Here is a 25,888-nt window from a genome sequence, read left to right on the forward strand (position 1 = left end):
TACAGAAAATTGCTGCTTGAAATAATAGTTCACTTTTTTTAAATGAAAGTCTTCAGGTTGCTATTTTACTGTAAATTGTGTTAAAAAATTAAATGTATTTGTGTATGTATTTGTAGGTATATATCTGTCCGATCTGACCTACATCGATTCGGCGTATCCCTCCACTGGCAGCATTCTTGAAAACGAACAGCGTTCCAACCTCATGAACAACATTCTGAGAATCATCTCAGACCTGCAGAGATCCTGTGAATATGGTACGTATCACATGTATGTTTATTGATATAAACAGAAGTAAAGACCCGTTCACATCAAGGACCATAACTATAACGATAAATATACAGTTCTAAAAATCATCCTAAATATTAAAGAATAGCAGAGTCCACACCACAACTATAACGATAAATGTCACGGAGAAACCATATCATTGGAATCACTTTCAGAATATTTTTTTTCCAGTTGATGAACAATAAAGACATTGACAGCCAATCAGAATCAATCCTGCTTTAAAAAGAGCTTGATCATTTAAAGTGGCAGATGACAAAACTACTTAGAATAAACAGAATGATACTGCCCACGTGGACGCTAATATAGTCAGCTTTATAGTAACATTCTTGGTGTAAACGGGCCTTAACTGTGTGAATAAATTTTTCCCGCTTTCTCAGATATCCCAGTATTGCCGCATGTCCAGAAGTATCTCAACTCTGTTCGCTACATTGAGGAGTTACAGAAGTTTGTGGAGGACGACAATTATAAGTGAGCAGGAGCTGTGTTCAGATTAGATTAGATTATATATTATAGTTTTAGCGTAAATGTTTAGTGATACCATGTTTGTGTACGTATCAGGTTGTCCCTAAAGATTGAGCCACCAGCTACCAGCACACCTCGCACCACTGCCTCTAGAGAAGACCTCACAGGTGAGAAGCACTCGTAGCCCACACACATTGACGGTAAAGGCCCTGACGTACTCACGGCAAAGTTATATTTCGTTCTTCACTAAGGGGTAAAAAGAAGTTCGAAATACTTTTGTAGTAGTATACTGTTAGCAAACATCCCGACGGCACCCACATTTAGATGAATCTGTTAATATATGTTGTGCGCATTCCTCTCAATAACATTTAAAAAAGCATCTGATCATAGTGATCTTTATATGTTTGCAATGAGCTTTGCAATTCGGTACTCCAGTCAAGTCACGATTATTTCTATACTACTTTATAAAACGTATTGCTTTAAAACAAGCAGCTTTATAGTATTAAACATGAAAAAAATATGGTGTCAGTGACACTTTCAGTTAGAATTACAACTTAAATTTCTACTGTAAAGCAGCTCTCCAGTGTGTTCATGTTTTTACGACGGGCTGAACAGAAGAAATGAACCGGAGAAGATTCAAAGAAGGCGGAGCCTCAGAGCCACACCTACCTATTACATCATCACATCAGACCAATGGTAGATTGAAGGAGTTTACCAGTCAGAGGGAACTTTTCTGGAAAGTTTGCTTTGTCAAGCTGATTCTAACTCCCGAAACGAACTCATCGGTTTTGACCATATTTTGTTATATAATGTTCGTTCTTCGATATCAGGGCCTTAACCAGGCGTCATGCCATGCATCTCATCTGTATTGATGTATGAGTTGTAATCCTAACCAAATGCAGCTATGACGTGACAAAATTTTGTCAGACATTTGGTTTCTATTTATGTTGAGTCATGCTGGGTTGCTCCACCCACAGTGAAATCTCATTGGTTTAGATTTGCTCTCCCCAACACTGTGTGTTAAGTCTTTCCCTGCTATTGATGGAAATTTCCGTCATTTCTGAGACAACTCTTCCCTGCCATTGATGGAAATTTCTGGCTTTCCATGTTTTCACTCTTATACGGTAGGGGGCGCTATGACATCTTCTGAAAGAGGACAGAATCTCTGGATTAAAACACAGGTGAAGAAGCAGAAACAAGCGATGCATAATTATGTAAAATAACACGATCATCAACATAAACAGTTTATAAATCAAAACTGCCTAATTTTACCGAATGAAATGTCGACCCAGGACGAGCTACAGGACTGTGCAGGCATTGGGGGGTTGATGGACACGATCTACTCCATCTGTGTTTTGATCATCATTCTGAATCCGATCTGGATGTAGTAGTCTCTCTGTATTTAAATTTTCTCCGCTTTTTGCTCTAAATGTTGCTTTGCTATGAAACTCACACAGCATTCTGTTGCTAAAAAACAAACTAGAATAAAGCTTCTTTTTTTTTTGAAAGCAGATGCTCTTTTCTTTCTTTTGATACATTGCAAGTTCAGATATTCATACAACACAATATTCTGGGGGCCATTAAAATGTTGTGAAAATGATAAAAAATGCTGGTGGTGGCTGGCAACTTAAACTTGTTTGCTGACAACAACAAAGAACGCTGGTGGGGAAAGAGTTAAACACCTTTATTGTCACACGCTGTTGTTAATAATTAGTGTGTTTGCTATTTTTGACACAGGTCCAGACACATCTGCATCACCGTTATGTTGTCGTCGTGGTAATGTTGCAGAGGGTGCCCTGCCTAAAGTCCCACCAACGCCCCCCTCACCCCGGAACCTCATCACCTACGGACACAGGAAGTGTCACAGCCTTGGCTACAAGTGCGTTTGCTTCATGTGCTCCATTCATTTTTATACATCACACTCCTTTGTGGCCTAGTTCATTCGGTCTTCTTTACCTGCGTTCTTTCTTTATAGACCATAGTCAGAGTTGGAGCCATGTACAATTATATTCAACAAAATAAAAATTTGACTTTGAGGGAAGTACAAATTGTCTATAATATATTAGTCTTAAAGTCCTTGATCGTGTCTATTTTTCACAGTTATTTGTTCACTGAAAAGGTGTGGAAACATTTGACACTTTACACAAATAAGTAAAAATAGTTAAAGAGAGTAACAGTAACATTCGTTTTTGAATGAAACTTTTTAAGTTTTAAGTTGAAGTTTTAAAAAAAAGTAAAAATTTGTCAGCCTCAGGAGTATAAGCTATTGTATGAACTATTTAATTTATATGAAAACATCCCAACATGTTAGATGTTTTAATACTGTTTACGACTTTGATTTGTGTGATTTTGTTTATTTCTTTCAAGCAATAATAATTGTATATATTAAATAAACATCAAATTTACACAGAAAAAAAAGTATATAAATAAGATGCTTTTCTTGAGTTACAATTTTAAGGAATGTTGCATGTTTTGTAAAGGTAATTCGAAGGTAGTTGTATTTGAAATGGTGTTAAATTAATATCAATTCAACAAATTGTCAAAATTGACATTGTCAATATTAAATTGTATGATTTTATTTGTTAGTCAAAAACTGAAGTGAAACAGGCCAAAATCATATTTATGTACAATATTATTGATATTAAGTGGCATATTTTTTCAGTTTTTTGTCCGTGACATGGCAGACTTTGCAGTAAGTGCTCTTTAGCATAAAGCTTCCTCTAGCTCAAATAGTAGAGCATTGGCGCTTGCAACGCCAAGGTCATGGGGTCGATTCCCAGGGAAAGCAAGAACTGAGAACAGATTTAAAAATGTTACATAAATGTAAAAGCAGAAATCTTCCTTACACTGCTGTATAGTTTCTACAAGGTCAATCTGACAATCTTCCGGTTTCTGTTGATTAAGAAATCTCGATCTTAGATTTTTCTTGTGTGTGCTGCAGTTTTATCCACAAAACAAACACGGTGGAGTTTAAAAGCGCAACTTTCCCCAACGCTGGATCCAGACATCTTCTGGACGACAGCGTGCTGGAGAGTCACACACCCACACGAGGGCAGGCAGAGAGCTCAACGCTGTCTAGCGGCATTTCACTGGGTATAACACACACACACAGAAAGCTGTTGGATCATGGGCGATGCTTCTTTTTATCAACATGTGTCATGATCTTATCATTTCAGGAAGCAGTGAAGGCTCGGAGCTCAGTGAGGAGATGTCTTGGCCCGCCTTTGAAAGGTGAGTCCTCTAAAACATTCACACTTGCAAACATAGTTACACGTGCACATACCATACATGACCACATGCGTGGGTACATATGGACACAGCATGTCTTCATGGAACATGCTGGAATCTGACGCAACCCTCCCCAGAGACTCTTCCCAGTGCTTCTGCACAGGGAATGTTTCTTCTTTGTCATCATCATCAACTTAACACATTCACTTTTACAGTTGTTGCTTATTGGTTTATTATTTATAATGAATTGGCAATCTCGATTGTGACACAAACCTGCTTTAAGACTTATAGTTTCCCATAATTGAGCAGCATGTGCTTTGTGGCACAAAAGAGTGTGTTCTGCTTCCCTCAGCTGCCTGTGCTTTCCTTTGACCCCAAATGATCATCATATTCCCTCATTAGTGCTCTACCTCTATTGTAACTAATGAGAGAAACTTCCTGTACAGGAACAGAGTATGAGAGAGTCATTTGTGACGGCCGCTGCCTGCCATTCTACATCAGGTGTACACTGAGGTCCTAGCTGTACCCTAAATGCATGTACAAGTCTCCTTCTATGTTCTAAAAGGATAGTCTCTTTTTATATTAACAAATAGGAAGATAATCAGTCATAAACAATCATTTATTAATTTGGCCATTTTGAGATTATCAACATCAACCGATAACCCTATTTGATTGGCTTTGTGTCAATTCCAAAATCTAATTTGCACTAAATAAGCGTTTTGCGTCCTTATTACCAAAGACCATAGAATAACACAAGATGCGTCACTCGTATAGTTTTAAATGGGGAAAAGTGCAACGCTCAATATGCTGGAATAAGTCCCGCCTTCTAAATAAGAGCCAATAGCCGATTAGTAAAGTCATCGCATCACTGCAGCTGCTGTTAGAAGCTCCGGAGTCAGTCAGATGCAAGAGCTTTAGCTTGATCCAGCCTGAAAAATGTTTAGTAACAAAAATGTTTAGTAACAAAGTTTATGAGACAGTTGTTGTCAGATTTCATTGGTGATTTCAAATATGAAATTTAATCGTAAGCTTGGCGAACAGTTTTGGAGAATTTGATATTTCCCCATTCAAAGAGACTGGAGCTGCACTTGCATGCCCGAGAGGCGTTTGAAAGATGGTCACTTTGGTGACTTTGTTACTACTTAGTGCTGGTCAGAATTATTTGCCCCATTGGTAAATATGATCAAAGATGGTTGAAAAAAATAAATCTGCATTGTTTTTTCCTTTTGATATTTTAAACCAGACGTTAATTTGCGCTGCTTTTGGTCGACGGTGTTGGTCATTATGGAAATGATCTGGCTGCGTATGTGTTCTTTAATTTGAGTGTCGTCAGTAGATCATGTGCTTAACTTTACACTCCCATCAGCGCTTTTTTGAAATTGTGCTCTCACGCTAATTTGCCCCATTTTGTAAATCTGGGCCTATATTAGTCACTGGCCACGCTGCTTTCTAGGTATCATCGGTTGACCACTAATGCAGATCTGTTGTATGCTAACCGCTTGTCTAGACATGTTAGCCAGAATCTTTAGACCATAGAAGGAGAGTCCAGGCTTCAGAGCTCTAGCACAGCCTGTAGTGTGTGTTGTGTGTGAGGGCCGTGACTGACCACTGCCCCGCTATGACTGACACTCTACAGGACTCGATTCTACCACTCTCTGGGCCCAGTCAGCAGAGTGGGCCGCATCTCCTGCAGAGGAGCGCTCAGGTCCAGCAGGTAACTCAACCTCAACCCCCGCCAGGCTCTCTTTCTATCTGACTTACCCTGAACAACCGGGGAACTATCGCTGTCACAGTGTGTAGTGTGTGTGTTCTTGCTGTGGAATCAGGTGGTGGGCTTTTTCTGAATCACACGTGTGATGTTGACTCTTATGCAGTCGTGGCTTGTTGCTGCTAATCAAAAGCCACTGAAGCATCTCTTCTGATTGCTCCTGCTTTCTGTTCTCCAAACACACACACACACACGCCTCCTCTCACCTCTGCTTCAATAGCGCCGATTGCAAGTGCATCATGGGAAAACAATGTCCTTTTGTACATCCTGGTATTAAGATGTGTTTTCAGTGACCCAATCACAAGTGGTCAGCTAGACGCATTACCGTGTAAGGCTGGTCTTAGCATGCATTTTAAATGCGTCTCCTGTGACCACTTGCAATTTCTTCTAAGCCCCTTCCTTCTCATTTCCTCACACTCTGCATAATTTTCACGGGAGTGCAGAGGAAAGGAAATGAATGGTAACAGTGTTTTCAACAGTGTTTTGGCACAACATAACGAAGTTGGAATCGATTGTCACGTGAATGCATCTAATGGGTTTTCAGAGTGGTCGAAAGTAGACAATCTCAAAACGTTTTAGGTCCCATTTACACCTGTATTTAATGTCGTTCACTTGGGATCAGATTGACGAAAACACATCTTAATACCCAGTGTAAACGGCTGTGATGTTCCTCTTTTGATTTAAGAAGTTGAATGACTAATGTGGATTTACTCCCAACAATATAGTCAACATAATCGATTGCGTCGATTGTGCACTGTTTATGTTCATCCCTAATCTCCAATCATGTTTCACACAAAACTAAACTCTAGAGCAGATGCTAATGACTAGTATGGCAGCGCCGCTCAATGCGGTTGCGTTACAACTCCATTCTGTAACACAAATGACTCCTGCACATTTTCAGGACTCACAACCTCATTTTCGACAAACCTGCACTGAATGAACGGAACCGCACTGGACAACTAGTTGTCTGCCACGCCATATAATGTGAGTCACAGTAAACTGTAAAATCATGACGGGTTCAGTTTACTCACGGAGATGGTGAAATGATTTGCGTTCATCCGAAGAATGCTATATGAACGCAATCGTATTACGCGGTGCTGTCATATTATCCATTAGCATCTGCTCTAGAGTTTTGTTTTGTGACGGGATAAGGGAAGAACATAAATAATGTGTTATCGATGTAATCAATTGCATCGACACATCGTTCCAGCCCTACAGTTTGCAACCTCCAGTGCTAAAAGCACTATACTTCTGAATGATGCTTAAGGTACAGTCAAATTTACCGTCGTTCAGCAATTTTTTGTGGGTGAAATCCAATCATTTCAATCTATGCAGTTGAGAATATCGAAAAATTTCCTATAAAGATTTTGCATTGGGTTCAGCCAGTCATGCAAATTTGCCACGTTGACCAATAAAAAGCTGCTTGGTTTGAAAGTGAGTTATTTTTGAGTCACTACACATTACCAATAGACTACACTAGATCACTACACTATTACCATTGAAACTTTTTTTGTATATGTGAAACTTACTTTTCTTGGTTATGGGATTGTCTAACTAGCCATCTTAATGTCAACATGAAGTGGAAGTTGCGACTGACTTGAAACTACTGCATTACTTCCAAGTGAAGCTGAATAAAATGTAGGGTGGGACTTGATTTTCTCCATCGGCTGTTGATTGGATTGTGAAAAGTGAGTGTTGCATACTTGTGGTGAAGTGAACTTTTAATGGTTTTTGAAAAAAATCCAGACGCGTTTCGGCTTGAGATCCTTCCTCAGGATATACAGCAAACACAAAACGTGAACATTTCTTTAAAAAAAACAACACATCTCCATATGACTCAATACGTGTTAGAAAACAAAGGAAATTAGCTACAGCTGACAAGTTCCACTTATAACATCACACTATTTTAGAAAGTAATTAGTTAAAAAGGTTTATTATCAAGATGAAACAGTCAACCAATCAGAATACATTCTTGTCAAACTGACACATTTTCCACATTCTCACGTCATAAAGGATTCAGTCAACAAGCATCAAGGCAACAACTTCCATTTAAAAAAGTGTCACACAATACACTCCAAACATCACAGAAACTCTTTAAGCCAAAATCCTAAAAGCCTCTCTCTTTTTCCTTGTGTAATCAGTTACCACCTTCTCTTGTGCTCTGCTTTATATTTTCAATACTAAGAAAGAATAGGATTAGGAAGGCTCTAAAGCCGTAACACGTCCGTATTTTTTCAGAAACGTTCACCACAAGTGTTGCTTGAATTCTTTTTTGTTCTTATACTTAGTTCTGTTTGTTCCATTGCACCTTGTGATTGGGTAACGTTGCATCAGATCTATTTTTACTCATACCGGAATGGAGCCAACTGACATTTTGATTAAAAGGTAAAAAAATGGATGTACAGATGAATTGTTCACAGTGAGACCGGTAACATGCACTGAGAGAGTAAATGGGGTCAAACACTGAATAATTAGGGTCCATCAGGTGCAGTTCTTGGGGGCCGTTTACATTGGATGTGTTCTTGTGTTCAAAAAAGTGTACAGTAGGTTTTTCAAAAATGTGTGTACATAGAACAGTTGAAGTGCAGTAGCCTCAGATGCAGACCTTAAAAGGATGTAAATAATAACGGGAACACTGCTCACAGCAGACGATTTGAAGTCTGACAGCAATCGTCTTGAAATGTATTGTTGAATGTGGTGAATTTGTTGCACAAACAGTGCTTTGATGGCCGCAGTGGTGCTTTAAAAAGGGTGCATTTATTTTAGAGACTCAACTTCAGCATGCTAAAACCCTTGCAGAGAGGCTGTGTCTGTAAATCCATCCCTTTTAAAACACTGCTGTGAAAAAGCAATACAAAAAAAACTTAGATAAGCTAATTCAGTAATGAAGGACATATGTTACTCATGGTTAACAGATGACCAGTGACTTTTGCATTCAAGTATCAGAGTAGAAAATGTACATCATAACCTTCTCTAAGTGGACAAAAGTGTATTAATGAGCAGTATGTCAGTATACAGTAGTGTTAATGTTACAAGTTTTTCTTCTTTTTTTTTTTTATAAAGATCTTCCAATACTGCTGCCTACATATTAAATCAAACTAAACAAAGCCAACTTTAAGACCAGAGGCTGTTTTTTATGTTTAGATTTAGAAATGAATAATAAAGGAATGTTTTGTGGCTCTTTAAATGTCTGTAGACACAACATTTGTAGGCGGTAGAGTTTTCTGTACTTGTGAAAAGAGATTGCTTTTGGCAGAATGTAGTAATGGAGAAAAAAGTAGAAAAAAAAAATGCATATAACAGAAGTAAACAAACAGTTCACCTAAAAAATTAAGTCGTAATTTACTCACGCTTATTCCAAACCCGTCAATTTCCTTGGTTGCAAAAAAGAGCAAATATTCTGAAGACTGTGCTGATTCTCGATCGAAAAAAGACTGGAAACTTCAAAGAGCACACAAGAAAAATGTATTCTAGCTCTGAAGTCACATAATAGCTTTGTGTGAGGAACAAATTATAAATCAAAGTTGATATTCATTGGGTGAACTATCCCTTTAAGAAAGATAACAGTCAGTATTATGTTTTTCACAGTTCACTCATTTTCTCTCTTTCTCTCAAACACTCTCACTTTCTTCACTTTCACATTGTGGCTTTTAATATACATCACTTGTGTGATTTATAATTGTATGTGTCTTTTTTAAAAAGTCTGTTACATGTCCCTGTGTGTCAATTAAACGTGTGTGTGTGTGTGTGTGTGTGTGTAGCTCTGCTGAGTCAGAGGAGCTGGCGGTGCATCTTTACCCAGGAGCCGTCACAGTTCAGGGGGTCTTGCGCAGGAAAACAGTCCTCAAGGAAGGCAAGAAACCCACGGTGAGAGCAAACTACCACTGCAACACTTCATCCGTCTCCTGTCCATAAACTCCATTCGATCTCTCCCTGTGATCTCATACACCGTCTCTTTCTTTCTTTTCCAAAATGGTGCTAAATGCAAGCAATAAAACTGCAACTTAAAAGGATGATTTTTTTTTTTAGCAAACCAAGTGATCATACTTCAACTTTTAAAAAGGAAAAATTGCTCACCATATCTTTTTATTGTTGACGTCAAAGGCTGTGTTCATTAAAACTTTATTTTGATACATATTCATCTGACATTTGGCAAGTTAGGTTTTTTTTTGTATTTTCATAGCAATATTATAAAATTGCCATTCATTTATGCATATATTTATTATATTATATTATATTATAACAGACATTAAAAAGTCTTGAAATAAGTCTATTATACTCACCAAGGCTACATTTATTTGCGTAAAAATACTGTAAAAACAATAATATTGTGAAATGATTACTATTTAAAATATTAATTTGTTGACATCAAAGGCTGTGTCCCTGTCCAATAAAACTATTCTGATACATATTCATCTGACACTTTGAAAAAGCTAGCATGGACAGTTTGTGTGTTTTCATAGTAATATTACATTGGCATTATTATATTCATTGTAATGTACTACTATATTTACTACATTATGATATGTTATATTACATTATACCAGTGTTAATTTTGACAGCAAATTTTTATTTAGTTTTAGTCATAGTCTTTTGACTAAAATGCCATTTAGTTTTAGTCATATTTTAGTCATCTGAATTGTTTTAGTTTTAGTCTAGTTTTAGTCGACGAAATACAATAAGATTTTAGTCGACTAAATCTACAGTAGATTTAGTCGACTAAAATATAATGGGTTTCAATTCAAATGCATTTATTTAGAATTTCTCTAAAATTTCCAAACCCACATACTCCCGGAGAAAACATATATTAACCTGCTAATATGATTTTAAAGTTTGAACGTGCAATACAGATACAGATTTAACTACTGTAACTTAAAAAATATCTTAAAATTAAATAAAACCACTTTTCCTAAAGTAGAAGACAGTCTTTTTTTCAATGAATGATATATGCATTCTTTATAACTACTTGCATACATCATTCTCTATTCTTTCAAGCAGACATATTTATTTGTATGAATTAAATATAATTAATCCTTATTAAAGCTATTAACGAGCAGTGAATGCTTTTCTCTTTTTCTTTTGTTGCTTGATCAATATTAAGGACACAGACCGCATTAGGTTTATTACCCACTGTCACTTTAAGACATCGGATCATGTCCAATGACATGCGGATCCAATGCACTGATGCACATAGATACACTCACAGCTGTTAAAGACATAACCGACATAATTTACGTGAATTCTCTCCAAAACGGACATTTAGACATAATATTTGTGTGTATTTGTCCATTCAGACACGAAAGAGAGCTCAATTCTGTACTGTACCGCTGTATTGGTGTCTATGTGAATGGCTGCACGCTTCGGGTCGGGTGTGTGCGCACAGAAAACCGTACCGAATATAGCTCTTTTTTTGCGTCGTCACTCTTATTCAGATCTTCATGTCTGCTCTACTCATTCTCCCAGACGTTTACATGTTTTAACGTTTTATGAGACATGTAGCGCATGCCAACTCGTGTGCCGCTGGGTAGATCATGTCACAGTACAATTGTGCGCATCTACCACAAATGCAGGACATCAGACTGGATCGCTTCCCAAATCGTCACTATCTAACATTTTTGTCTTGTTTTTATTCGTTGACGAAAATGTCAATAGATTTTCGTCATAGTTTTTGTCATTCAAAACTAGTTTTTATTTAGTTATCGTCTCGTTTTCGTCTGTGAAAAAATGTCGTTAACGAAATTAACACTGCATTATACTGTGATTTTATTATTACAACTTAAAATACCTGTTTTCAATTTTAATATTTTTTATTTTTTTTATAATTTTTCCATGATCCTTGATGTTAAAGAAAAAAATTATTATTATCAGTGTTGAAAACTGCTTAATTTTTTTAGGAATCTGTGATAAAAAATAATTTTTCCAGGATTCTTTGATGAACAGCAAGTTCACAAGAACAGCATTTATTTGAAATGGAAATCTTTTCTAACATTATAAATGTCTTTACTGTCACTTTTGATCACCCCAGACTTTTAAGCAATAGTGTATATCGCTTGATTTTTATAACATTTTACTTTTGTACGATAAAAAAAATTGGTTTTGTTTGGTCACTGCTTGATGTCCAGTGTAAAATCAAAACCAGTTGGGATCATTTGCTCTAGTGCTTTTCTCTGCCGTTTTGTCTCTTGCCCTCTCCTCATAATCTGCTCTTTTATCTTTTGGTCTACAGTGTCTCTTAACTGTCAGTCATTTCTCCATTAGCCCCATCAAACCCAGCGGTTTCCTCCTCCGAGAGAGAGAGTGTGTGAAGGGAGCCAAGGCAGTAAAAAATACTGTGTTAAAGTCCAGTAATGGGAGTCGAGAGGCCTTTTAAAAGCCACATCTCCTGCACATATTTGATCTGACACGAAATCTGTCTTTCTAGACCTTTTACTCATATATGCATGTAGATACGCTGGATAACTACATGATTTCTTACATAAGATCTTACATAAGCATATAATTACCATAAGTATATCATTCAGTTAATCTTGATCAATATGTTCAGATTACTTCTTGGCCTTACATTATGTTTTTTGTTTGCTCAGGCATGCTGTTATTGATATATTAGACTCAGTTGACATTGTGGGGATTTTTTTACTCTTATTTTACAGTGACCTTGTGTCCAATGTTACTTGTAGTAGTAGTAATAACAGTACATTATGCATAATTATATGCAACTAAACCAAACCCTATTCCTAACCCTAATCCTACAGTTAGTACGTTGTTAATTATTATTACTCAGTCCTGAAATACTGTAACAAAGACACCTTAAGTGTAAGCAAAAAATTATATTTCAACCTTGAAAAAGCACACTTTGAAGCTGTCTATATGTGTGGTAGTGGAATTTAATTTAACCAATTACTGTATATGTAATTGAACCAATTTGAGTGGTTGATAAATACAGTATCTATGGTGAATATATGCATTAATTTCTCTGCAGTAGCTGGAGTGGGCATGTGCTTCAGTGTGTTCTCTTGTCTGTAGGTGGCAGCGTGGACTAAGTATTGGGTGGCTCTTTGTGGAACTCAGCTCTACTATTACACTGCCAAGTCCCTCAAGGCCACAGAGAGGAAGCATGTGAGTGTTTCCCCACTTTCACATTACTCTCACAAACCTTGTTGCTTATTCTGGCAAATAATTGAAGGAGTTTAAAGAAACTGGTCTATTTTAGGACTATCAGGATTTACATAATATTTAGTTTTATGAAAACAAGCAAAAAGACAATTAAGGGCCCGTCCACACGGAGACGCGTTTCGCTGTATACGTATACATTTTTTATCGTATTGGCGTTTCGTCCACACGGATCCGGCGTTTTCGGAGACTGAAACCGCTATTTTTTGAAACCGGGTCCCAAGGTGGATAAATCTGAAAACGCCGCCCTTGCGTTTTCGTGTGTACGGCCAATCCGTATATTTTGTGAAACGATGATGTCATCACACCAAGTGTCAACTAGTCAGACACCGTTAAGTCACAGCAACTACATTTATGGTTTTTCATATTGTTCAACAAAGTTCTTGATTAAAAAAGAAAAAAAGAAGCTACTGTGCCTAATATTATTGTTGTATACAGCGCGCAAGGTTTATGCGCGAGTCAAGTCTTCTTCTCCGTTTTTAGTGTATGTCTGTGGCAGAATTACAGCGACACATACTGGTCTGGCATGTATACTACATCGTTTTGAGTCGGTTTCAGTGGTTTCGTGTGTACACAGATATTTCTTGAGACGACGCCGTGTTTACGGAATTTTTTTTTTTTGAACGGGAAAAAAAAAATATCGGATAGGGAAAGCTCTGGCTTCGTGTGGATGTGGCCTTAAACGCATTTATAAAATATTATGTGATGTTGGTAATAACTATTATTAGTATTACAATATTTTGTATTATTATTAATTATGATGGATTATTTAAATCGTACAGTATTCCATTCAGAGTTTGGGTTTGATAAAGATTTTATGTTTTTAATGAATAAATAAATTTACCAATGAGAGTCATATTGTAAAATGTTTTACAAAAGAAATAGTTATTTTAAAATAACTGTTAATTTATAGTTAATAAATAGTTATTTTAAAATAACTTTTCTATTTTAATACAAATCAGAAATCATTCTAATATGATGATTTGCTGCTCAAGAAACATATATTATTATTATCAATGTTGAAAATGGTTGTTCTGCTTAATATTTTTGGGTAATCTATTCTTTGATGAATATAAAGTTCAAAAGAACAGCATTTATTTTAAATAGAACTCTTTTGAAATATTATAAGTGTCTTTACTGTCACTTTTGATCAAATGAATGCACTGTTGCTGAATAAAAGTATTAATTTTATCAACAAACCCCAAAAAAAACTTACTGACCCCAAACTTTTGAACAGCGGTGTACAATGGTAGTAAACTTCCTTTTTATTAGTCATTAGTATTTAATACAGTAAAAAAAATAATAAAGATTACTGAGGATAGATATTGAGTAGACTTTACAGCTTGACCAAAAATGATGCACCTCTTGATGGAAATAAATGTGATGTTATTTCTATCAAGAGGTGTATAAATGTTTGGTCAAGATCTTGATTTGAGAATGCAAGAGTCCAGCACTTTGTAAAGTCTCCTCCAGTACATCCCAAAGACTTTCAACTGAGTTAAGGTCTGGACTCAGGGGCCATCATGTGTGAATGTGAAAATGATTTGTCATGCTTCATTCTTACACAATTTGATCCTGATAAATCTTGACATCCTGGAATATGTCCATATGTCCTGGAATATGTCTCCATGGTTGTTTAAAAAACGAAAAGCTACACACTCCATCAATTAAGGTTAGAAAAACTGTTGCCAAAATTATAACATGCTAGAAACATCATAATCACTGCAATAACCATGTTATCATAGACGCTTAAGCATTTGCCTATTTAAATCCAAACAGTGACTAACAAACAGTATATGTAGGCAAAATGCAATGCAAAAAGTTATGTTATTAACATAAATCTGCAAAGTTTTATTTCCCTTTAGACTAATAAAAACCCGATCGCCCTCTTTCACAAGGGTGTGTCTATGAGGTTAGAACCGTTTAGCATACAATATGCTTAATAGAGTCCAAGGTGGTCCATCTGAAGCGGATATAGATGAAATGATGAAAGGAAGCATCACTGTATCCTGCAGCCTGATGCGTCATCACTTAATCACTTCAGGATGACATTGATGGAAGAGTGCTTATTCTAATGCCATCCAGCAGGAGATGTTGGGAGAGATAGGGATCATGTGAGCCAAGGAAAGTTGCGCTTAATGGACTGAATCAGACAGAAAGCCTTGGGAGGTGTTTGTAGAGATGTGACTCTGTCCAGGAGGTGTAGAGAAGGGATGAAGAGTGGTTGGATCCAGGAAGGAATGGTAACGATGACTGATGAAACAGGCTTCAGTGCTGAGTGAGGGCAGATGTTTGCAGTCATTGGATAATCAGACGGATGACATCATCAGTGCAAGCCCAGCTATCACACATTATCAGGATTAATGAGAAGCACATGTCGCTGTCAAATACAAATACAGTAACAGGGCTACTTGTTTACACAGACACTTGCAATACAGGATTGTGCACAAGAATGAAGCCAAGCTGTATGCATGTATATTCATAGAAAAAAAAAGACATTTTTCATATGATATTTTTTCAAATTAATTCAATTATATAATAATAATAATATTTTTTTTAAATAAATTAAATTTGTATACAGAATGTAATTCATATATGCATTATTTTTAATTAAAATGTTTATATTACATTGAAAACAATTGATTGGTAGCATTTTGATGTTTTGACTAATTTTCAGTTTTTAATAATAATAGTATTTCAAATTAAATAAATTAATTTCTGTACAAATTGTAATTGTATTAATATAATTTGTAATGAAAATGTTTATATAGTTATAGCAGCATTTTAACTAATTTTCATTTTTTATTAATAATAATAATAGTACAAATTCAATTAATTTCTATACAAATTGCAATTCTATTAATATAATTATATATATATATATATATATATATAATTACATTTAATAATAACAATACATTTCAATAATAGTATCTTAGATCAGTTCAGTTAATTTATATACATACTGGAATAAAATTATGTAATTAAAAATGTTGTATTAAATTGGGAGAAAATAGTTTAGAAACATTTTAATATTTTGACTGCATTTTTCAGTTTTTAATAACATTTATAATAATAATCTAACTTATTTAGATTAATTTATATACAAATTGTAAATCCATTAGCATTATATGTAATTATTTGTTTATATTAATTTAAAAAAAGGATTTTAATATTTTACCTGTAATTTTCACAGTTCAAGTCCACCGCCAGCAAAAGTGTTTCTGTTTTGGGCTTAATGGCCATGATGGCAGACGACCCGGAGCATCCCGACATCTTCATGCTGACCGACTCTGAGCACGGTGAGACAGCCTGTCACAATCACTGTCCAGACAATGATATATTGATGCAATATTTCGATAAAAGATTTACACTGTGACTATGTATTATGATATGCACATTTTGTTGATTTATTCATTTATGTGCCCACAGGAAACTCATATAAGTTCCAGGCAGGGAACAGAATGAACGCTCTGCTGTGGTTCAAACACTTGAGTGCAGCTTGTCAAAGCAACAGGCAACAGGTGTGTGTGTGTGTGTGTGTGTGTGTGTGTGTGTGTGTGTGTGTGTGTGTGTGTGTGTGTGTGTGTGTACTTGTGTTTTGACTTGTTCAGCTCAGAGGGTTATTTAGCTCAGTTTCTTTTGTAGAGAAAATGCTCATAAGTAATTTAGTGGCCTTCAGTGTGCACTTAATGTTCAGAGCGTTTCCATGCAAAAGCAAAATTTTTCAGCTAAATTGAGGATGTTAATTGCTCCTCAGGAGATGCTATTGTGTACTAGAATCCTTTGGGTTCAATAAATATGAGAACATTTGCTCTAACCTTTGCAGCAAATCACTGACAGTGTTTCAGTGGGATCTATTAAATTAAAAGCATTTCACATAATGGCCTTTTGAAAACTGTTGTTTCCAAATACACAGGTCAGACTGGACTTGTTCCATCAGCAGGTGTTTAGGGCTTTATTAAACTGAGCAATGACACTGCCCTCTAGTGCTTGTTATTTTGTCAAGTGCAGTGTTGAAGAAGCTTGTTTGAAAGCTAATCATGATTTACAATATTGAAACTATAGGCAAGCTACTCTTTATTTAAACGGTCTAACTACATCACAAGCTAGAACTACAGAAACAAGCTAACAACACTGAAGGCATTTAGGTTATTTCTTTTTTAAATATGGGCCTATAACTATCAAATGTTCATTTCTATAATTATCAAATGCAATTTAATCTGAACCATATCTTTCTGGCAAAAACAAAACAAAACAAAAAACAGTAAGGATCTTTAAATGAACAAATTCAGTTAAATTTACACACATTTTCACAAAATACATTGAATAAAACTAGAAAACACCCTTAAGTTAAATAACTGAGACAAAAAACATACTGATAAACAGCAGACATGAACTGAAGTCTCTTATACTCACCAAAGCTACATTTATTTGATCAAATACAGTAAAACAGTAATATTGTGAAATATTATTACAATTTAAAACAACTGTTTTCTATTGTAATATTGAATGTAATTTATTCCTGTGATGGTAAAGCTGTATTTTCAGCATCATTACTCCAGTCTTCTGTGTCACATGATCCTTCAGAAATCATTCTAATATGATGATTTGATGCCCAAAAAACATTTATTAGCATTATCAATGGTGAAAACATTTGGAAGTATTCATTTATAAATAAATAAATAAATAAATAAATAAAAACCACTTACTGACACCAAACTTTGAATGCTAGTGCATAGCCGCGTTTCCACCGAAATTACCCGGAACAATTTGTACCAGGAACTTTTTTCCCAGGAACTTTTTTTGCCCCAGACCGGTTGCTTTCTGCGTTTACACCGCGGTCTAAAGTACCGGGAAGGTAAACTGCGCGCAACTGCTCCTCCCAGTCTGCGACGGACATAATCAGTTGCGCCACATGTATAAGTATGGAGGAGTTTCAAGCTGTGCTGCAGTTATGTATTGGTTTACTAACGAGGTAATTAACAAAACAAAATAGACGAGCACTGATACTAAAGCGTGTTCAGAAAGCTCATATGCGTATAAAATTAGACAACGTATGTTATCAGTTATTGTGAGATGCCTGGGACGAACGCGCAAAAAAATTTCCTCTTTCGCAAATACACTTAAAAAAAGCCTGAACCCCGTCTATCAATCATAAATAGTGACAGTCTTGTAAATAGTTGTTTGTTACTAACCTAACCTTGCAATAGATGACAATGTGTAAACATAATGACTTAATAATAAAAGCTGTGGCAGAAAAGAGACGAGCACTGATAAAGCGTGTTCAGTAAGCTCGTAATGCTAACGTTAGATATAACATTTGTATTTTATCAGCTATTGCGGACATTGATCGTGAGATGGCTGAGACGAACGCGCAGAAAGTTTCCTCTTCCACAAATACCCTTAATAAAGCCTGAAACTCGTCGCCAGTCCACCAGTTTTTTTAAATTAAATTCCATATTTGCAGACAGAAAACTCTTACTGCATGAAGCCACGACACGAACCGCAATAGATTTTTTAAAAAAGGTTAAAAATAAATAAATGCTGCGTGGAATCATCCAACCAAAATGCGGCGTGAACACAACCAATCAGCTTGTGCAGCGCACAAGTCCCACCCCTTAAAGTTCCTGAACTTTGAAAAAGTACTACCTCATGAGCAGGGACTATCGGAGGGGGAAATATTTACCCGGAACTTCATTTAGACCCTGGTTCCTGCGGTGTAAACACATCGAGTACCAGCCCAAAGTTCCTAGTTCCTGGGGAAAGTTCCTGCGGTGGAAACGCGGCTCATATTATAAAAAAGAATAATGTGCTACGACTCAAATTAATTAATTGTTCGTTTCATAAATTAATCGTTTATTTGACTTCCCAACAGAACTTTTTATTTATTAAAATGTTATATTTTAATGTTATTATTATAATGTTATTTTTCCAGAATTTTTGATTAAATTTGCAGACTCTAATTAGTATATAATTTGGCTTCACCTGAACTGTGAATCATTTATCATAAATTTATATAATCATTACAATAGTATTTTTGCATTAGTAAGGTGTTTTGAGACTTGATCGTTTGAACCTGTTTTGGGTTTGAGTTTTTTCTCTAGAGGATGGCTAGTGTATATCAGTGCAGGATCTTGTAAAACCATTAAAACCATAAATATCACTTTAAGATTTGTTCAATGTCACTTCCTCTTTTTCCATTCTAGGTCCCAGCGAATCTAATGTCCTTCGAATAAATGAGACCATGCCGAATCAAAGACATGGAGAGTTTGTGAGCGGCTGGATGACAGGAGAGTAGAAGAATATGAGGAACGCTGGGAATGGAGGAGAGACCTGAGATGAATAAAAAAGCAAATGACTCGTGTTTTTGTGTGCGTTGGAGCTTTCCCACTGCCATCACCCAGCCTGAACCCCACAGCAAACTCCTCGAGCACCACTGCCTTAACAAGCAGAGTGTGAGTGAATGTGTGTGTGAAAGAGCAACAGTGTCCCCTCCACTGCTCTCACCTGGAAGGTCCTTTTACATTTTATTTACACTTCCTCCATCATTCATCTGATTCCCAGGAAATGAGGATCTTGGCGGCTTCTTGGACTCTTCATGGACCTCTGGAGTTTGTTTACACCTTCTTTACCTTGTGTGTTTTGCTTGTGTTTTATGTATTAACTGGTTGTGAATCTAATCAGCGCTCCTCCTCCTTTGACAAAACACACCCAGGAAACTCTGACCCTCAAACACATTTCAGAAAATAAATTGATTGTGTCTTTGCACACTTGAATTAGGCTCATGCAAGCATGACAAGATTTTCCACAAGCAAGTTTAACTGCAGGAAATGGAAGACCCTCATTTATTGAAACGCAACCAGAAAGGGCTCCGATACTCAATGAATTCCAGACCCAGTCTCCTTCAGTTTTCTATTCAACTTCTGTTCTTTTTTATGGATTCTGTAGCCTTCTTTTTAGCTCATATCCACACAAACACGTGTGTTTTTGCTAGAAGGCATCTGCAATGTTCAAAGCGAGGGTGTGTAGGAAGAAAAGATTGAGAAAGGAAGATGTTTGAAGACTCGTCCAGCTTCAAAACATCAGCAATAAGTACCGGTTTACACCAATTCAATCAAACAGGAAAAGAATCGTTCGTTCGCTTCTGGATTCACAGTAAGAGTCGTCTATGAGGACACGTACATAAACACACTTTTCAAGCTGTGAATGTTAGTGGACGCAGAGGTTTACATCTCCAAACTTGTATTTAGTCCTATTATATTTAGGTTTTTTTCCAGTTAAGCAGTGGTTTTCCAATGGAATATTGTGATTGGTGGGAGACGGAGCAGGAGATAAGGCACTTGTGTTTTCCGCAGCATCAACAGCCCTCCTTTATTGCTGTTGATGATTTATTTGTATGTGATGTTTTGCTTCGATGTGGTTTTATTTTATTCTTTTATTTCAGTATTACTGGGATAGTTGCACATGTCTAGACTATTTTAATTGTCTGTTACATTAACATGTTACATTTCGAAAGTTACGCCAGCTCAACTTGGCTTCAGTTTTTGCTTCTTCTTGTCGAGCCATTAAGGTTCTCATTTGCTCATTTAGAGAACAGCTTCAATATCAGTTTATATAGGGAACAAGAGTTGATGTCTGTTAAGCTCAGAACAAATTATTAGCGTTTACGGAGCAGGAGACGTTTTCCCGCCGGACCAGGATGTCTCAGGATGTTTCATTACATGGGTCCGTCTTTATCTTTCATGTTCATGGTGACTAGATCCTGTTCTTCTGCTTTCCATGGACTAGTTTATTTTTCCAAGCTCAGCTCTACTGTTTCCATTTGTGTGGAACGTCAAACTAAGATTCAGAGTCTCAAACACTCTTGAGAGTAGGAGAAAAGTTCTTGGGCAATAAATGAATCCACAAATCCAACTTTGCTTGGATGATTAGCGCAAGAAACTTCTTCCAGAGCGTCAAAGTGCTGCAGCGACCAACAATAATAAACCAAATTGACATGAATAAATGGTAATGGAGGAGTTGGCAGCAGGTTTATACAAGGCCTGACTTCATTGACAAGTTATCGCCATTTCCTTTGTGGTGTTTTTGCATTGGATTTGAGTGGAGATGATTGGATGCTGAGGTAGAGGAAGTCTTGCGTTGCTTTTCTTCGTTAAACAGAATATTTTTGTAAATTTTTGTCTTTGACCTAAAAGGGAAGATTTTATAGTAGATGGGGGGGGGGGCGTCCAGCACAGCACAGGCAACACTGAGACATTTGAGAAATGCTGGTTGTGACAGATAAGCTGATCCGGGGTAGTTTTCGTATGTTCTGAGCCTTTAATAACAGGTATTAGCACTTTGGGTTGTGAAAAAGCTCTGAGATCTGCCACATTGAAGAGAAGATGCAGACAAAAGCAATGAAAGTCTGAAAGAAATAAGTGTTTACATGATTGGAGGAGTGTTATTTTGGCTCAAACTGTGAAGTTCTGAGGCTGGTTTGTCGTCATGGCACAGGCAGAGAAGCTTCAGAAGATCTTGTGTGTGGTCGTGACCAACCAAATGAACTTGGCACAAAGGTGTTGAAATGGGAAATTTTCCTAATCAAATAAAGTGGAAGAGTGCCGTATGCTCGTAAACATCACGCCAGACACTGATTTATGCATCTTGAGAAGTCACCAACCTTTCCCAACGAGGACTTGGACCAAAGTGTATTACAATGCTATTGGCATTGTCTAGCTTTCTTTCTCTGAAATGTTCCTTAGACATGGATGACGGTTGACGTTATGGAATAGTTCATAAACGGAGACAGAAGAACAGTGGGAATTGTGACTAAGCTGCCTCAGTTATGAAATACATTTTTGGACCTTTTAAATTTTTTCTGGATTTTATTTTTTAGTTCCAGTTGTTTACTTCACACTACATCTCTTTCTCTCCCTCCCTCTCTGTGAACAATAATGAGATAGTTTTAATGAAATTGTCCATGATTTTTTTTTTTTTTCTGCAGTAATGATACATTGTTGTTGCTGGATTTTTCTTTTCTTTTTCCCTATGCATTATGAGTGAAATTCTCCAACATACTTTGTACTATTCGGTTTAGCTGTCTTTATATGAACAATGCGTATGATATCATACACACAGACTTCTCATCTTCTCTGCCGCTTTCTTTGGCTGTTTGAACTTCATCGCATCACTTGTTTTATGTTGTGGTGTGTTAAAAGGACTGAAACTGGTTTGTAGTGAGTTGTTTCAGAAATGAATTTGATTGTGTGTGTGTGTGTGCGTGTGTGTGTGTCTCACTCTGTGTCACCTGCTCCCACCCAGCCCGGATCCTCCCTGTCTGATCCCACACCCGCTGGGACCCATGACCCAGGGTAGCGCTATGACCTTTGACCTGAGAGATGTGCTCCTGGGTTCCAGACAGGACAAAAATAATAAACACTTTTGGTTGTTTGTTTTTTAATCCAGTGGTCTGGTGTGTTTTTTGGCTGAGTGTGTGGCTCTTTGTTCAGAATTGCATACTAACGTTCTACTCTTCTGCAGTTTGTAGTGTGTGGATTTTCTGTATTCACATAATACCAGATGACCTTTATTTATTTATTTATTTTTGCCTAAAGATAAAGCATATAAGAGGGCATCCCACAATGCATTCCTTTATATTTCCATTCTGGCGTACAAACCCTAAGTTACATTTATCAATCATGATTTTTAACATCTCTTTGGTTAGTCATTATTTGATCAGACTAGGGTTACAGTAACTGTGACAACTTGTTTCATTGAAAAGTGTTTAATGGCGGTAAACTTCTCAGCACGGTGTAGTGTTATTTCTATCTAGTGGCATTTTTATGTGGCGGTGGGTTATAAAGTTTTATAGCATTACTGTACCATAAACTAAATTAATTTTAGTTTGTGACTATCTTATTTTTAATAATAAGGTTGGGATTATGATTTTTATATTTTTTTTTTTACTTTAGTTTCATCATTTAAATTACAGTTACAGTTGTTAGTACAGTATATGTTATTGTTTAAAAAAATGTAAGTGAAAAATATGAAATAAGATTTTTTTTAAATCAATATTTTACTTTACTTGTTTACAAACTTAGTTTTTATTTTATTTCAGTCAAACTTTTTAATTCATTTTTTGTTTTATTTTTCATTAATGATAATAGCTCTGCATAGATGACTTATGCATAAAATAAAATGGAAATATATATATATATTTCATTTTCAGATATAATTGGGTACAGTCTCTGGTGCCGTTCACTGAATTAAGCATGTAACATTGAGGTCATGTGACAGCAATCTACAATATTACTATTACTTATTGTTGCATACTGTATACAGTTTCATGTTGTTAAGACAATATGCGGTGTACAGTATATTCAGCACAGTAAGCAGCAGTGTATTGTTACACTCCATGAAAAGTAACCAAGTGTGTTACTCAGTTACTTTTTATGGAAAGTAATGTGTTGCATTACTTTTTCTCACCTGGGCTTGCTTTTTTGTTTGTTTGTTTTTAATTACCAAAGTTCTGTTTTTGGCTAATATAAAGGCCCTTTACCACCAAAAGTGCAAAAGAAATGCAAATTCACGGCTGTACAGTAGAGGGTGCACCTGAAACTAACCTTTCAGCTGTGCTGTCATGCTGGATCACAGAACAATAGGACGTTCAAAAAGTTCAAAAAACACAAAAGTTGTTTTTTCTTATAAGTATGGTTAAATTGGATCATCGAAGGTCAGAAACAAAGACCTTGGCTAATAAAGTGAGATTAAACACAAAGTATATTTGTATTATTGCAGGTTTGCGTAATATTCTGCATTTGCAGTTCACTGTTTTTATCCATTTTGAGGATACTGTACATGTTTTTTATCGATCAATCAGTGTTTTCAACCGCGGAATAGGGTCAATAAAACAGCTGGAGAACAATTGTCACATAACATTTACCTCAGGAAAGCCATTTCATGACCATAATAGCTATAGCACGTTAGTTGGCTAGAAAAAAGAGCTATAAAGAGTATTTTGCTAAATATGTGTAGGCTACTAGCTTGGAAATCCAGACCGAAATCTGAAAGATTAATGGTCTGGCATCCACTAATGAAAATAGGCCAGCTCGAGGGGCTGCACCAAGCATGTATTTGAAAATCTCACTGCACGCAATTGGATAACACTACAACCAATCACAACAAGCCCCACTGGTGGAGCTAACTGGTAGATTAGACTCTTGCCGTATCCGGTCGACAAAACAGCAAAAACACCCTTCTTGCAAAGGAACGATTCCAGCGCCGTCTTCTGTTCCTCTTTTAGATAAAAAGCCAAGTCTAACTCGTTCATTATGGCGGCCAAAGACGTTTCACACAACTGGTGTTCATCCATAGCCATCTTGCAATGTTTACTAATGACTTCGACGTCACAGCGCTGTCGTCATCTGTTTAGCTCGCCTCTGGCCCGCCTATATCAGATAACCCGATGTGATTGGTGCAGCTCGGATACAAGGGCATATTTAATGAGCATCATTACTGGACACCAGAGTAACTCGCTGAGCAAATTCAACTTGTTCTCTCGCGAGAACTCTGGATTTCCAGGGTAGTAGGCTACCATATTGCATATTTATTATATTTTTACTTATTAAATAAAGTTATTATAATAAAAACGCATTATTTAATTTGAGTTCTTTTTAACCTTAAATAATACTACCAGCTGATTGGGCTGTATGTGATGCTCCACTTTTAAATGTGTGATCCTTTATCTTTCAGTGGGGTATGTGCAAATCATACTGTTCTGCTGAATGTGCACGGGGAGGTGGAGGACGACAGAATGTTCTTGATGTCCTTTTGTGTGAAAAGCTACATTTTACACAGAAAGGGCTTCACTGAGGTTTTGTTTTTCAGTGAACACTACACAACTTTTGTAGAACACAAAATGAGTTTGCTACAATCTCCCAGGCTGCTCATTTAATACGAGGACAGAGGGTCCTACAGCTGCCAAGCTCTACAGAGTCTTACGAAGACATATGAGGGTTTCATGTGAGGAATCGACAAATTCAAGTCGTTCACTTTAAAATCTTAGCCTGCTGTAGCTCATCAATTTCATTTGGGCATATTTTTAAAAAAGTGTCTATACAGTAGTGTTGTGTTAGAGATTGATAGATCCATTCATTTGTGCTGTATTTCAGACAATCAGTCAGGAAGAAAGAAATGAATGAAGGTTAGAATGAGCATGACTCATGATGAGGACGAGTAACTGATGACAGCATTTTTGTTTTTGCATGAAGAGGGGGTAGTTCACCCACTCATCATTTGTCACTCATCACACCCTCATGCCATTCAATACATATTCATTTATTATTATTATTTATGTTTGTATGTTGTTTTGATCCATATAATGGAAGTCACTGGCCACCAAAACTGAACTTTGTGAGGGTGAGTATAATTTTCATTTTGGGTGAAATAACCCTTTAAGAGTTTAGCCCATGTTTATGATTAGATGCAACATAATAAGGAATGTTATAGATTGATGTGTGTATAATCATACAGACCTTTAGTCACAGACAGTACATTAATACTGTGTGATACTTCCCCCTGCTGTTGACCAAGAGACAGACAAGAGGACCATCTCTGTGTGCCTACTTAACTATATTTTGGGGACAAATTTGTACCCAGAATTGACCAAAATCTCCAAAACCCTCCCTTTAGGGACACCCTCATTTGTAAATATGGTATAATTTTTATTTTTTTAAATGCAGAAAGTTTTGTGTGATGGGTAGGCGTTTAGGACAGAATACAGTTCGTACAGTAGCCTATAAAAACCATTACGTCTATGGAATGTCCCCATTTAGATAGCTCAATAGTGTGTGTGTCCCGGTAAACCTTATGTTATGGGGACAAAATGTCCCCACAAAGATATTTTTTGAAAATGTAGAAAATGTTCTGTGACGGGTAGGTTTAGGGCTGGGCTTAGTTCAGGGGATAGAATAGAATATACAGTTTACAGTA

The 25,888-nt window shown here is 36.5% G+C and overlaps 1 protein-coding gene across 4 annotated transcripts in view; it reads left to right on the forward strand.

The window, feature by feature from the left end:
• ralgps2 (Ral GEF with PH domain and SH3 binding motif 2) overlaps positions 1 to 22,358 on the forward strand; it is a 125,485-nt gene extending 103,127 nt beyond the window's left edge. For 3 of the 4 annotated variants that reach the window (XM_082146822.1, XM_082146823.1, XM_082146824.1), the window contains exons 10-21: positions 117 to 254; positions 663 to 753; positions 844 to 914; positions 2,485 to 2,626; positions 3,689 to 3,840; positions 3,924 to 3,978; positions 5,612 to 5,689; positions 9,505 to 9,610; positions 12,767 to 12,859; positions 16,110 to 16,215; positions 16,346 to 16,437; positions 19,123 to 22,358. In XM_082146822.1, coding sequence (XP_082002948.1) covers positions 117 to 254; positions 663 to 753; positions 844 to 914; positions 2,485 to 2,626; positions 3,689 to 3,840; positions 3,924 to 3,978; positions 5,612 to 5,689; positions 9,505 to 9,610; positions 12,767 to 12,859; positions 16,110 to 16,215; positions 16,346 to 16,437; positions 19,123 to 19,152 — 1,154 coding nt within the window. In that variant the 3' untranslated portion in view covers positions 19,153 to 22,358. The remainder of the gene's footprint in view (positions 1 to 116; positions 255 to 662; positions 754 to 843; positions 915 to 2,484; positions 2,627 to 3,688; positions 3,841 to 3,923; positions 3,979 to 5,611; positions 5,690 to 9,504; positions 9,611 to 12,766; positions 12,860 to 16,109; positions 16,216 to 16,345; positions 16,438 to 19,122) is intronic. The other variant, XM_082146825.1, reaches the window with a different exon arrangement.
• The last annotated feature ends 3,530 nt before the right edge of the window (positions 22,359 to 25,888 follow it).

This window comes from Leuciscus leuciscus (genome assembly GCF_965113295.1).
Source record: "Leuciscus leuciscus genome assembly, chromosome: 19".
Classification (NCBI taxonomy): domain Eukaryota; kingdom Metazoa; phylum Chordata; class Actinopteri; order Cypriniformes; family Leuciscidae; genus Leuciscus; species Leuciscus leuciscus.